The sequence below is a fragment of the Macrotis lagotis genome, chromosome 2 (assembly GCF_037893015.1).
Source record: "Macrotis lagotis isolate mMagLag1 chromosome 2, bilby.v1.9.chrom.fasta, whole genome shotgun sequence".
Lineage (NCBI taxonomy): Eukaryota > Metazoa > Chordata > Mammalia > Peramelemorphia > Peramelidae > Macrotis > Macrotis lagotis.
In genome coordinates, this window is record NC_133659.1 from 262,719,597 (window position 1) to 262,733,251 (window position 13,655).

Here is a 13,655-nt window from a genome sequence, read left to right on the forward strand (position 1 = left end):
GGGGAATGGCTTGTCTTTATTTTTTTTTTAATTTGACTCAGTTCTCTGTATATTTTAGAAATGAGTCCTTTGTCAGAAATATTAGTCATAAAAATTGTTCCCCAATTTACTACATTTCTTTTGATGTTGGTTATAGTGGTTTTGTCTGTGGGCAAGCTTTTTAATTTAATGTAATCAAAATTGTCCAGTTTATTTTTAATGGTGTTCTCCATCTCTTCCTTGGTCGTAAACTGCTTTCCTTTCCATAGATCTGACAGGTAAACTATTCCTTGATCTTCTGCCTTGCTTATAATATTGTTTTGTATGTCTAGATCATGTATCTGTTTTGATCTTATTTGGGTATAGGGTGTGAGGCCTTGGTCTAATCCAAGTTTCTGCCTACTAACTTCCAATTTTCCTAACAGTTTTTATCAAAGAGAGAGTTTTTATCCAGTTGCTGGATTCTCTGGATCACTTTCCTCTTCCTATGAAACAATTGTAATTGTGAGCTTGATTCAGGGTGGATAAGGCAAAGGAAAAGAAAAATAACAGATAAGCATTGATTAAAAAAACTATTAAGAATAAATTATTTTAACCAAAGTAGATTTATTCTAGTAATATAAAAATAGTAAGTTTATTAGTGAATGTTTCAACAACAATAAATAAATAATGAAAACAGTCATGTGATTATATCAATAAAGAAAAATCTCAATAAAATATTCACTTATATTAAAAATACCAAAAAGTATAAGAATGGAAGGATTTTTCTTAACATAGATAAAAACATTTATCTAAAAACAAAGGCTAGTTTTGTTTGTCATGAAAAAATATTAGACATTTCCTCAAAAAAATCAAAGGTGACAGGTAGAAACTGCTACTGGAAAACAATTGGAAAACAAATAAAATACTTGATATAAAAATAAAAAAGATCAAAGGTTATCCACTCTCACCATTATTATTGTACAAAACTCTAGAAATGTTACCTCCAACTATGTCAATAAAAGAAAAAAGAAATTATATGAATAAATACTTATCTCTTCAGATAAGAGGGCTGTTTATATGGAAAACCCAAGAGAATCATCAAAAAGTCTAACTACAAAAATAAAGCTGCAACATCTTTTCAGGCAGTAATTTAGTCAAAAAAGCACCTGATATATGTTAGGCTCTATATTAAGATACAATATATAATTAAATATGTGGAAATTAATTTACAGAGACCAAAAAGACTTATAAAAATATCATTTAAAAAATTTTTTTACAAAAATGAAGCCAGTGTAATTAGATTGACTAGGATATTATAATAAATATTGCAAAATTTAATTAACATAATATGAACCCAAATAAATGTCATATTTTATAGAAGTAGACTAAATAGTAGCAAAATTCATATATCAAATGTCAAAGATTTCAAGGGAATTAATGAAAAATTTATGAAAAAAAGATAAAATAGAAATGACATCTCAAATTATAGAAGAAAGCAGCAATTATTAAAAAGTTCTAGTATTAAATTAAAATAGGATACTGGTCAGAAGAATAGATTAAATAATGAAGATTTGGAATCAAAAGTACAGAAATATTACTTTACCCCCCCCAACACATTCCTAAGGGAAAATCTTTATTATTCAACAAAAATGGATGGAAAAATTGGGTTACAGTTTTATGGAAAATGTAATTAAACCAACATCTGTTGCTATATGGTCTGGTTTCATCCAAACCTGGTCCTTCTTTACCAGGTAATGTAGTCCAGAGAAAAGACAAACCCAGTGTTTTGATTAGTGGTTGCTTAAATTGCTTACTAGGTCTAGGACTGGTTCCACTATGCTCATCTTTACAGCCTGTAAATGATAGTGAGGAGAAAGTGATTTCTGCAACATCTTTTCAGGCAGTCATTCAGTCAAAAAAAAGCATTTATTAAGCACCTGATATTTGTTAGCCTCTGATATAAAAAATGTCAGAAGAAAGTTCCTGCCTTCAAGGAGTTCAGATCTTATGGAAGAGATAATATGCAAACATCTATGTACAAATGAGATGTATACAGGATAAATTTAAGATGATCAACAGAGGGGGTAAGTATTGGAATTTAAGGAGAACCAGGAAAGGGAAATTAAGAAAGTCAGAGATGGAGAGGAAGAGAATTATAGACATAAGGGATAGTCAGGGAAAATGCCATTTATTGGAAGGGGGAGTGCTTAGGATGGTGGCTATGTCAAAGAAGAGAAGGGGTTCATAGAAGTGATATTTCAAAGGTAGAATTTCCAAGGGATTGAATCAGGAAATGTGGGTGAAAGAGAACTAGGAGCTAAGGATGACACCTAGGTTTCAAAATAGGATAAATGAAAGGATGATAATACACTTGATTTTATCTTTATTTCTTTTAATTGTTGACATGGTAATTAAGTATAGTTTTTGTGATTTGGAAATGTTAGAATATTTGCCATGAAATATATTATTGGCCATGTTTTACAATATAGTCATATTTGAATATAGTATGGTATAGTCTTAACTTTATCATAGGACTTGGGAGAAGAGAGATAATCAATTCAGTTTTAGACATGCTGAAATGTTTATGGGATAAGTAGTTTGAGATAGAAAATAGATAGTTGAGTCTGGAATTTATGAGAGAGGTTGTAGATGACCTTCTCAAGGAATTTAGCCACAAAAGGGAAGAATGATATGTGATATTAGCTAGGAGAATATATGAGTCACCAGAACGATTCTGTGTCTGAACAGGACAAAAGATACATTCCTGGAAGGTCAAAATTTTGAAATTTTGTTACTCTGCAAATTCAGATCTTAAGTGAATGTGAAATATCTGCTCTTCAGTTCCATAGTTACCTTTTCCTCCGGGGGAGTAAATTAGTTGCTAGATACTGGTTTAAAATGTTTATTATCTGCCAATGATCAATTTCAAATCTTGTTTTTAATCATTTGCATTGTGGTGGAGCAAAGCAATAACTGGGCTATAATTGAAAGATTCTTCTCACCTTGAGTACTTTTTCAAGATGAAACTCTGTTAACTCCCTTTTGCGGCACTAGCTTTATGAGCCATATCTACCTTGCAAGAAATTTTCCAGGTTGAGGGCATAAGGAGTTACTGAGAATGAGGAAAAGTCTACTTATCTCTCTTGGCCTCAGACGCATTCCAAAAATAAGACCAAAAGGAGAACAGGAAAGGGAGACTAAGAAAGACTTTTCTGTAGAATTTGGGATTTTAGCTGAGACTTGAAGATTGGAGTCAGAGATGGAGAGGAAGAGAATTATAGATATAAGGGATAGTCAGTGAAATGCCATTTATAGGAAGGGGGATTGCATAGGATGTTAACTTTATCAAAGAAGAGAAGGGGTTCATAGAAGAGATATTTCTTTTTTTTAATGTATTTTTAAAGGTATTTTTTGTGTTTTACAATTGCCCCCCCCCAATCTTGCTCCCCCTCCCCCGCCACGGAAAGCACTTTGTCAGTCTTTACTTTGTTTCCATGTTGTACCTTGATCCAAATTGGATGTGATGAGAGAGAAATCATATCCTTAAAGAGGAGAAGTCTAAGAGGTAACAAGATCAGACAATAAGATATCTGTTTGTTTCTAAATTAAAGGGAATAGTCCTTGAACTTTGTTCAAACTCCACAGCTCCTTATGTGGATACAGATGGCACTCTTCTTTGTAGACAGCCCAAAATTGCTTCCTGTTGTTACACTGATGGAATGAGCAAGTCCTTCAAGGTTAAACATCACTCCCATGTTGCTGTTAGGATGAACCGTGTTTTTCTGGTTCTGCTCATCTCACTCAGCATCAGTCCATGCAAATCCCTCCAGGCTTCCCTGAAATCCTGTCCCTCCTGGTTTCTAATAGAACAATAGTGTTCCATGACATATATACATATACACACACACACACACACACATATATATATATATATATATATATATATATATATATATATATATACATATACATATACATACCACAATTTGCTAAGCCATTCCCCAAATGAAGGACATTTACTTGATTCCTAATTCTTTGCCACCACAAACACGGCTGCCATGAATGTTTTTGTACAAGTAATGTTTTTACATGTTTTCATCATCTCATCAGGATATAGACCCAGTAGTGTTATTGCTAGGTCAAAAGGTATGCACATTTTTGTTGCCCTTTGGCGTAGTTCCAAATAGCTCTCCAGAAGGTTTGGATGAGTTCACAGCTCCACCAACAGTGTAATAGTGTCCCAGATTTCCCACAACCATTCCAACAATGATCATTATCCTTCCTGGTCATATTGGCCAATCTGAGAGGTGTGAGGTGGTACCTCAGAGAAGCTTCAATTTGCATTTCTTTAATAATTAATGATTTGCAGCATTTTTTCATATGGCTATGGATTGTTTTGATCTCCTCATCTGTAAATTACCTTTGCATATCTTTTGACCATTTCTCAATTGGGGAATGAGTTTTTGTTTTAAAAATATGACTCAGTTCTCTTTATATTTTAGAAATGAGTCCTTTGTCAGAATCATTATTTGTAAAGATTGTTTCCCATTTTACTACATTTATTTTGATCTTGATTACAGTGGTTTTATCTGTGCAAAAGCTTTTTAATTTAATGTAATCAAAATCATCTAATTGGATTTTGGTGATGTTCTCCAACTCTTCCTTAGTCATAAAATGCATAAACTGCTCCCCTTTCCATAGATCTGACAGGTAAACTAGTCCTTGATCTTCTCATTTGCTAATAGTTTTGTTTTTTATGTCTAACTCCTGTAAGCATTTGGACCTTAAAGGGTGTTAGGTGTTGGTCTAATCTAAGTTTGTTCCATGCTAACTTCCAATTATCCCAGCAGTTTTTATCAAAGAGGGAGTTTTTAATCCCAATGGCTGGACTCTTTGGGCTTATCTAACAGCAGATTGCTACAATCATCTCCTGCTTTTACACCTAGTCTATTCCACTGGTCCACCACTCTGTTTCTTAGCAAATACCAAACAGTTTTGATGACTGCTGCTTTATAATATAATTTTAGATCAGGTAGGGCTAAGCTCCCTTCTTTTGCACTTTTTTTTTCATTAAGCTCCTGGCAATTCATGACTTTTTATTTCTCCATATGAATTTACTTACAATTTTTTCTAAGTCATTGAAGTAATTTTTTGGAATCTTGATTGGTAGGGCACTAAACAGATAGTTTAGTTTTGGTAGAATTGTCATTTTTATTATATTAGCTCTACTTAACCATGAGCACTTGATATTTACCAAGTTATTTAAATCTGATTTAATTTGTATGAGAAGTGTTTTATAATTGTTTTCAAAAAGATTCTGTGTCTGTCTTGGCAAATAGACTCCAAAGTATTTTTTATTGTATGAGATTACTTTGAATGGGATTTCTCTTTCTAGCTCTTCCTGCTGTATATTGCTAAACATATATAGAAAATTTGAGGATTTATGAGGATGTATTCTATATCCTGCAACTTTGCTAAAATTGCTAATTGTTTCTAATATTTCTTTTGATGATTTCTTGGGATTCTCTAGGTAGACCATCATGTCATCTGCAAAGAGTGAGAGTTTTGTCTCTTCCTTCCCAATTCTAATTCCTTCAATTTCTTTTTCTTCTCAAATTGCTGATGCTAACATTTCTAATAGAATATTGAATAGTAGTGGTGATAATGGGCACCCTTGTTTCACCCCTGATCTTATTGGGAATGCCTCTAGCCTCTCCCCATTGAATATAATGCTTGTTGATGGTTTCAGATAGATACTGCTAATTATTTTAAGGAACAGTCCATTTATTCCTACACTCTAGTATTTTTCAGAGGAATGGATGGTGTATTTTGTCAAAAGCTTTTTCAGCATCTATTGATATGATCATATGATTTCTGATAGATTTGTTGTTGATATAATTGAGTATACTAACAGTTTTCCTAATATTTAACCAACCCTGCATTCCTGGAATAAGTCCTACTTCATCATAATATATTATCCTAGTGATAACTTGTTGTAATCCTTTTGCTAAGATTTTATTTAGGATTTTTGTATCTATATTCATCATGGAAATAGGTCTATAATTTTCTTTCTCTGTTTTAAGTCTTCCTGGTTTAGGTAACAGCACCATATTGGGTTCATAGTAAGAGTTAGGCACAGTTTCATCTTTCCTTATTTTTCCAAAGAGTTTATATAGAATCAGAACCAATTGTTCCTTAAATGTTTGGTAGAATTCACTTGTGAATCCATCAGGGCCTGGAGATTTTTTTTTTAGGGAGTTCAATAATGGCTTGTTGAATTTCTTTTTCTGAAACAGGGTTGTTTAGGTATTTAATCTCTTCTTCATTTAACCTGGGAAACTTATATTTTTGTAAATATTCACCCATTTCACTTAGATTATTGAATTTATTGGCATAGAGTTGGGCAAAACAATTTTGAATTATTGCCTTAATTTCCTCCTTATTGGTGTTAAGTTCATCTTTTTCATTTATGATACTAGCAATTAGGTTTTCTTTTTTCTTTTTTTAATCAAATTGACCAGAGGTTTATCAATTTTATTGGTTTTTTCATAATACTAACTTTTGGTTTTATTTATTAATTCAATAGTTTTTTTTTGCTTTGGATTTTATTAATTTCTCCTTTAATTTTAAAATTTCTAATTTAGTATTTAATTGGGGATTTTTGATTTGTTCTTTCTGTAATATTTTAGTTGCATATTTAGCTCATTTATTTCTTCTTTTTCCAATTTATTCATGTAAGCAATTAGAGCTATACTATATCCCCTGAGAGTCGCTCTGAATGAATCCCATAGATTGTGGTATGTTGTTTCCTGCTCCAGAACTCTTCCCCCAGCCCTGTCCACAAGCTCCCAGGAGACAGCACCAACACCAGCGCTTCTGCTCCCTAGTTGACTCAAGCCCCTGCAGTCTAGCCCCACTGCTGATCCAGCAGGTCCAGCTCTCGGGCCCTCAGACTCCTGTTTCCAATTGAGCTGTTAATCTGTTTGATCCGGGGCTGATCCTCCCTCTGAGACCAGACTTGCCTGCCCGAATTCGGCCAAAGCTGCTACCAGAGAGAAATCATGAGGGACAAGTTCTTTCTCCTGGCGTTTCTTTCTGGGTGGTGTGGGTCAGATTTCTTTTAAGAGGTTTGTTTCATGTGATAGATGGGGAAGAAATCAGGAGACTTTAGAACTGTGCCTGTCTTCTCTCTGCCATCTTGGCCGGAAGTCTAGAAGAGATATTTCAAAGGTAGAATTGGCAAGGGATTGGATATGGAAATGTGAGTGAAAGAGAATTAGTTGCTGAGGATGACTATCTACTAAATAAAAGATAATACCAAGCAGCTTCAAAACTCTTAAATACATGAATAGTGTTGTTACTTCTTTGGTAATTTGATGTGTTCTTCATTTCTTTTGTCATTTGATAAATAATGGAAGGGTTGCTGATTGGTTCTTGGCTTTCATTGAAGAAGACCAAAATGATATCACTGTGTTTGAGACAAATTACAGTATCCCCAAATGTCACTGATCAGACCAGTACAAGCTCAGAATGCTCTACCACAGGTCAGTCACAAATAGTCCATGTGAAACCTGGGGTGGGTACTCTAAACACAGGTGTCACGTTTCCTGTTTCAGTTCTGCCTTCCTCATAGAATGCAGCTCCCTCACTAATGAGGGCATGCCATACTAGGCAGTTCTGTGCCAGAGTCTCCCATTATATGCAATAAATTCTAATTTTCTTCAATGAGGACTTTAGGGTATCCTTCTGACCCTCTTGTGAATGCTTGCCCTGTGTGAGTTCTCCATAAAATAATTATTTTGGAAAATATACATCTAGAATTCTAGCAAGATGACCAGTCCATCATAGTTGCATATTCTGTAGTAATGTTGGGATGCAAGGCAGTTTAACATGAGAAAGGATCTTATGGTATTTTCTCCTGACAGGTGATCAAAATCTTCCTAAGACAATTTAAGTGGAAGCTATTCAGTTTCCAGACCTGGTGCTGGTAGACTGTCCAAGTTTCACAGATCTACTGCAATGAGGTCAGCACAATAGCTCTGTAGACCTTCAGTTTGTTAGTCAGTTTAATATCTCTTCTCTCCCACACTTTACTTCAGAACCTCCGAAATACTTAGCTAGCTTGCTAATGCTATTGTTGACTTTATTGTCAATATGAACCTCCCTGGTAAGGACACTGCCAAGGTAAGTGCACTTGTCCACAGTGCTCAAAACTTCTCCATTTACTGTAATTGATGGTTCCACATATAGATGGTGTGGTGCTGACTGATGGAGCAGTTGGGTTTTCTTGATGTTCATTGTAAGACCAAAATGAACACAAGCAGCAGAGAATCTATCCATATTTTGTTGTACCTCAGCTTCAGAGTCTGCATTGCAGGCACAATCATCTTCAAACTGAAGATCATGAACCAACATTACCTGCACTGTGGTCTAGGCTTGTAGCCTTTTCAAGTTAAAGAATTTGCCATCAAGCTGACACTGAGGCCATGTTCATCCTCAGTAAAGGTGTTTGATAACATGGCTGAAAACACCATGCTGAAAAGCATGGGAACAAGGACACATCCTTGTTTTACTCCATTGGTGAATGGGAAATCTCTAGAACATTGTCCACTATCCAGAACCCCGGGCTAGCATGTTGTCATAGAACTCACGTATTATACTGATTAACTTCTCTGGGCATAATTTTTCCATAAACCCTCATGACTGATGGTATCAAAGTCCTTGGTCAGATCTACAAATGTATACAGACCTCTGTGCTGTTCCTGGCATTTTTCCTGGAGTTATCAGGCAGCAAACACTTTGATTGTTCCTCTACCCTTTCTGAAGCCACATTGGCTCTCAAGAAGATGACCAACTTCCAGGTGAAGAACCAGCCTATTGAGAAGGACTCTGGCAAGAATCTTACCAGCAATGAATACAAGAGAAATACCCCTGTGATTGTCACAGGAGAATCTATTCCCTTTGCCTTTATAGAGATGGATGATGAAGGCAACCTTGAATTCTTGGGGGGATAAACTATTCATGCCATACAACCTGGAAAATTTCAGTCAATTTTTAGATGAGCAATACATGGGCACACTCATAGATAACACAAGATCCAATAGACCTGAAAGACAAACAGGTCTTGGCACAAGAGAACTCAGCAGGTATGGTATCCAAATAGCAACCCTGAGTGAAACTAGGCTGGGAAATGAAGGCCAGCTTACTGAAGTCAGAGCTGGATACACATTTTTCTGGAGGGATCACAGTGAAAGGGAACGCCATGAAGCTGAGGTATGTTTTGCAATCAAAACTAATCTAGTGAACATTCTTGATTGCCTACCAAAAGGAGCATAATAATCTGAATGACAGCCTTATGACAATGAGATTACCACTTCCAGGAAAACGCCATGCCACCATCATTGGTGCCTATGCTTCCACCATGATGAACACTGATGAAGTTAAAGAAAAATTTTATGAAGACCTGGAGACCCTTATCATCAATGTACCAAAAGAGGACAATGGAAGGGTGAATAAGCATATACATTAGTTTCATGTTACATTAAGCGTTTAGGATTTTTGTTTATTTTGTTTTGTTTGTTTTTTCTAATGGAAAAATATTTTTTCACAAGCAGGAATAGCCAAAACATAATTTTTAACTTTTCTGGTGTTTTGATTGTTAATGAGTCAGTTGGATGCTTCTTTTTGAGAAACAATTTATTGAAACTACCTGGGGTTTTAATATGACCACATGAAAAGCCATTATATCTGGCTGATAGTCTTCCCATCTTCCAAAATTCAAGTTCTCCCTCTTCCATGAAGATTTTCTTGATCCTCCCAAATTCATATAATCTCTCTTTTCTGAACAACCACGGCATTTGGTTTTGAACTCTTTGGCACCTATTATGTTATGTACCATAACCATTTGATTATCTTATTCTCCCTAAATTGACTGAAAACTCCTTGAGGGCAAAGATACTTATACAAACTTAAAGCTAGGAGGGTTTCAAACATATTCATCTCTGTACTTCTTATTTTACAGCTGAAGAAACCTCAGATGAAAGAGAGATGAAGTACATTGTTCATGTCCCCACACCTAATAGTGAATTATAATTTGAATCCAGATCCTTAGTGTTTTACTCAATTCTGAATCCCCAGCCACTGAGTGATTAATAAATATTTGTTGAATTGAATTGAATGCAAGTGGTCCTGTCATTTCATCCCTGCAAGGTCATTGCTCAGCAACCATCTCTTTGAAATGTAAACATTCTACAGGCACAGCAGTTGCAGCTACTTAATAAGATGCAGAACCCTTCTAAGGATTGGTCTTAGATTTTCATTTTTCTACTTTGCCTGATAGGGTAAGATCTTCTGACTTCAATTATCTTCTAGATATAGCATAATACTTTATATCCTTCTACATTCAAGCCTTTATAGCATTTTAAAGATTACCTTACAAATAGTTAAAAATAAGAGATATATAGCCATCTAAATCACAGGATTTGATCTTCAAGCAGCTTTCTGATTTTCTAGTTCTTATAAATGTAGAGTCATACTATTGTATTCTTGACATTATACTTCAAAGGCTCTGAATTATATCGGGATTTTTCTGATACATTTCTTTGTAACCTTCTTTTCTTTTAAGAGTGATACTCAGACTTATGGTCACCATAGCCATGGCGAACCTGTGTCCTCTCTGCCTGTGTCCACAGCCTGCCCTTGGCCTCAGCCCCACCCTTCTGCCCCCAGAGCTCCAGCTCGCCTTCCTTGGCTGCTGGGGTCCGCCGGTCGGCAGCTGGGGTGGGGTTTAAGGGGTGGTGATGGCTGTGGGGTTTAGGGGGCATCAGGGTTTAGGGGCAGCATCAGTGTGTTTTAAGGGGCTGTGATGGTGGCGGGGCGGCGGCAATGGCGGGGGGGGGTGTCAGCAGCAGTTTCAGGAATATCGCTACAGTTGAGCCACCGATATAGTGACATGCCCCCTCTGACACTGGAGAGCATTTAGGACTGTGTCCTCTGTGTCTTCAAACTATATGATTAGATTGACTCAGAAAAGCTTTCAGTCTCTTTCCATTTCATGAAAGACCTGGGCTTGGATAGTTTGGACCAAGTAGAAATTATAATGATCTTGGAAGATGAATTTGGGTTTGAAATTCCTGACACAGATGCCAAAAAGTTAATGTGTCCACAAGAGATTGTAGATTACCTTGCAGATAAGAAAGATGTGTACCAATAAACTATTTTTTTTTAAATTTTAAAGAACTCGGATGATCCCAACCAGTGTCTGAATGTGAGAACACATTAAGATACCGTTGCTGCTTTTGCCAGACTATTTCTGTTGGAACTATATAAGTTGTCTAAATATGTGTTGACCTTTAAAAATAAACATACAAAATAAAAAAAAAAGAAAGTGATACTCTGTTTCTCTCTATTAGCTCAGGGATTGCCATTAAGCTTCACACTCAAGACAAAATCCCAATTTAGACTATATAATTCCCAGATAGGATTATATATTTCTCCCTTCTCATCCAGCAACTTTTACATGACTGGCAAGATTTTGTTATCAAGAACTTATTAACTAGAGCAAAGATATAAATGACTAATGCAATTCCTTTCAGGTATCACTTGTTTTAGTTACAAAAGTCTACCCTAATTTAAGAAGAACCTTCTATTTTGGGTAGAAATTCTGAGGGTCTTTTTTCTCTTCTCAGATTGATTCTTTTATGAAGGCGAAATAGTATATCTTTTTCCTTACTTCTTACCTAACCTTTTTTACTGAATGTGTGTTGTCTCAGACAAAGTGAGACCTGGAAAAGACCTTGGTTTAAAAGGCCAAGGTCTCCCAGTGCATCTGCAGTCATCTCATCATCCTGATCTATGTTTTATCAGTAAACTCTGATGACTCTGGAAGAGAGAGTGAGGTTGATGACTTAAATCTAATTTACTTGGAAGTCAACACTCTCCTGACATCATTGGTCCTCTTAAGAACAAAGAATGAGCAACAATCAAGGCCTATAATCCAATTGTATGGGTTAATATAATAATTTAATATATAAGATTCACAAATTATTCGTATTATATTTTATATGTAGGTGGCTAGATGGCACAATATACATATATATGTACATATATAAATATACATATAGACATATATAAGCGTATATATAAGCACAAGTTACTATAAGTCACAATCTAATTATTGTGTTTTGATTATCTCTTTAGAAACAAAGCCCACCTTTGGGTAACACTGTAATTTAAGCGGGCAACTCCTATGAGAACATGCTAAATAGAGAGAAAGAGATTGCAGTGGAACCTATCTAAATGCATTACTGTTGACTCTAGGTGGACCTTGTGATCGCCTCATCAGTGACACATATATTGGCTCCTTGCAGAACCAGACGCTTCCATTTATGCTGGCATGGAAGATCCTCATCAGTTTGTAAGTCAATCAGATTCAGGAAAGTCTTTTGCTAATGGAAGCAAAGACCAACAAGAGACTATGATACCAAAAGTGCAGCATCCATCATTTCACCCATCTTGGAAAAATAGTGCAGTGATGGGTCAGGTACTCTGTTATTTTTTTCCATCTAGTTTCCTAGCCTTTCCTTCCTAATACTGTGCAGTAGTTTTCCACAAACTTGTTTGGGGTTTTAGTCTATGCTCTCATTGAAACAGAAAAAAAAATGTTCTGTTGGATCTCCATGTTGGATGTCCATCTCCCCATAACTAAAGCGACTGTGTCTTCCACAACTCCTTTTCTTCAAACCTTCTTGTAAAAGTCATTAGAATTAAGATTCTTTGAATCCTTGCTCAGATATGATCTTTGATTTTATTACTAACAACCCTGAAACAATTAATAATGAAACATTTTCTTCCAATGAAAATTAAAACAGAATTTTAATTTTTTAATTTGAATTTAATACTTATGATGTGTTATGTGACAGCCTCTAACTACAGAGATAGCCAGTTAATATAGACTCATTCACTTCATCAATATATTTTTTAGCTAATATTCTAAATGGAATGGCTAGAACTCAACAATAAAATGTCCTCTTAGACAAGAGGCAAGTAAATAAGGGGTAAAAAGTCTGAAAATGTTCACTCTATTTCTCATCTTATTTTTTTAGGGTTTTTTTTTGCAAGGCAATGGGGTTAAGTAGCTTGACCAAGGCCATACAGCTAGGTAATCATTAAGTGTCTGTATTCTAATTTGAACTCAGGTCCTCCTGTCTCCAAGACCAATGCTCTATTCACTATAACTCTAAGCTGCCCCCAACAATCAAAATTACTTTTCAGAATTCTTTAAAACCATTAAAACATCTTAGGTGACTTCAAATTTGCAACACGTATTATTAATTCCAATATAATAAAACAACAGTGAGAATACCACACAAATTACTACCTTGTACAAGCAATCCTTCCATTCACACATTATTCATGAACCCACAGAGCTATCCCAGAATGGGTCAGAATTTTTGATATTTTACTTACTGCGCTTGAAAGACAATCACATGTTATTCCTAAGTTACAGCAATGCAGAATTTAAATATCATATATTCACAAGATCTAACTAAACATTGCAAATATAATCCCTTTGCAGTTACAAAAGAATTTGACATAACTGAGAAATACACCTTACTCATCAATACGTTATCTGACAGTGGGACTACACAATTGCTATTTGTTCAAAGCCCCCACATCAGCTGTCTACAGTTACC

General features: G+C 35.4%; 1 protein-coding gene across 1 annotated transcript in view; it reads left to right on the top strand.

Moving 5' to 3' along the window:
- Nucleotides 1-12,275: 12,275 nt before the first annotated feature.
- The window catches only part of LOC141512215 (coiled-coil domain-containing protein 170-like), a 46,659-nt gene continuing 45,279 nt past the window's right edge, over nucleotides 12,276-13,655 (top strand). The window contains exon 1 of the mRNA XM_074221045.1: nucleotides 12,276-12,502. Coding sequence (XP_074077146.1) covers nucleotides 12,356-12,502 — 147 coding nt within the window. The 5' untranslated portion in view covers nucleotides 12,276-12,355. The remainder of the gene's footprint in view (nucleotides 12,503-13,655) is intronic.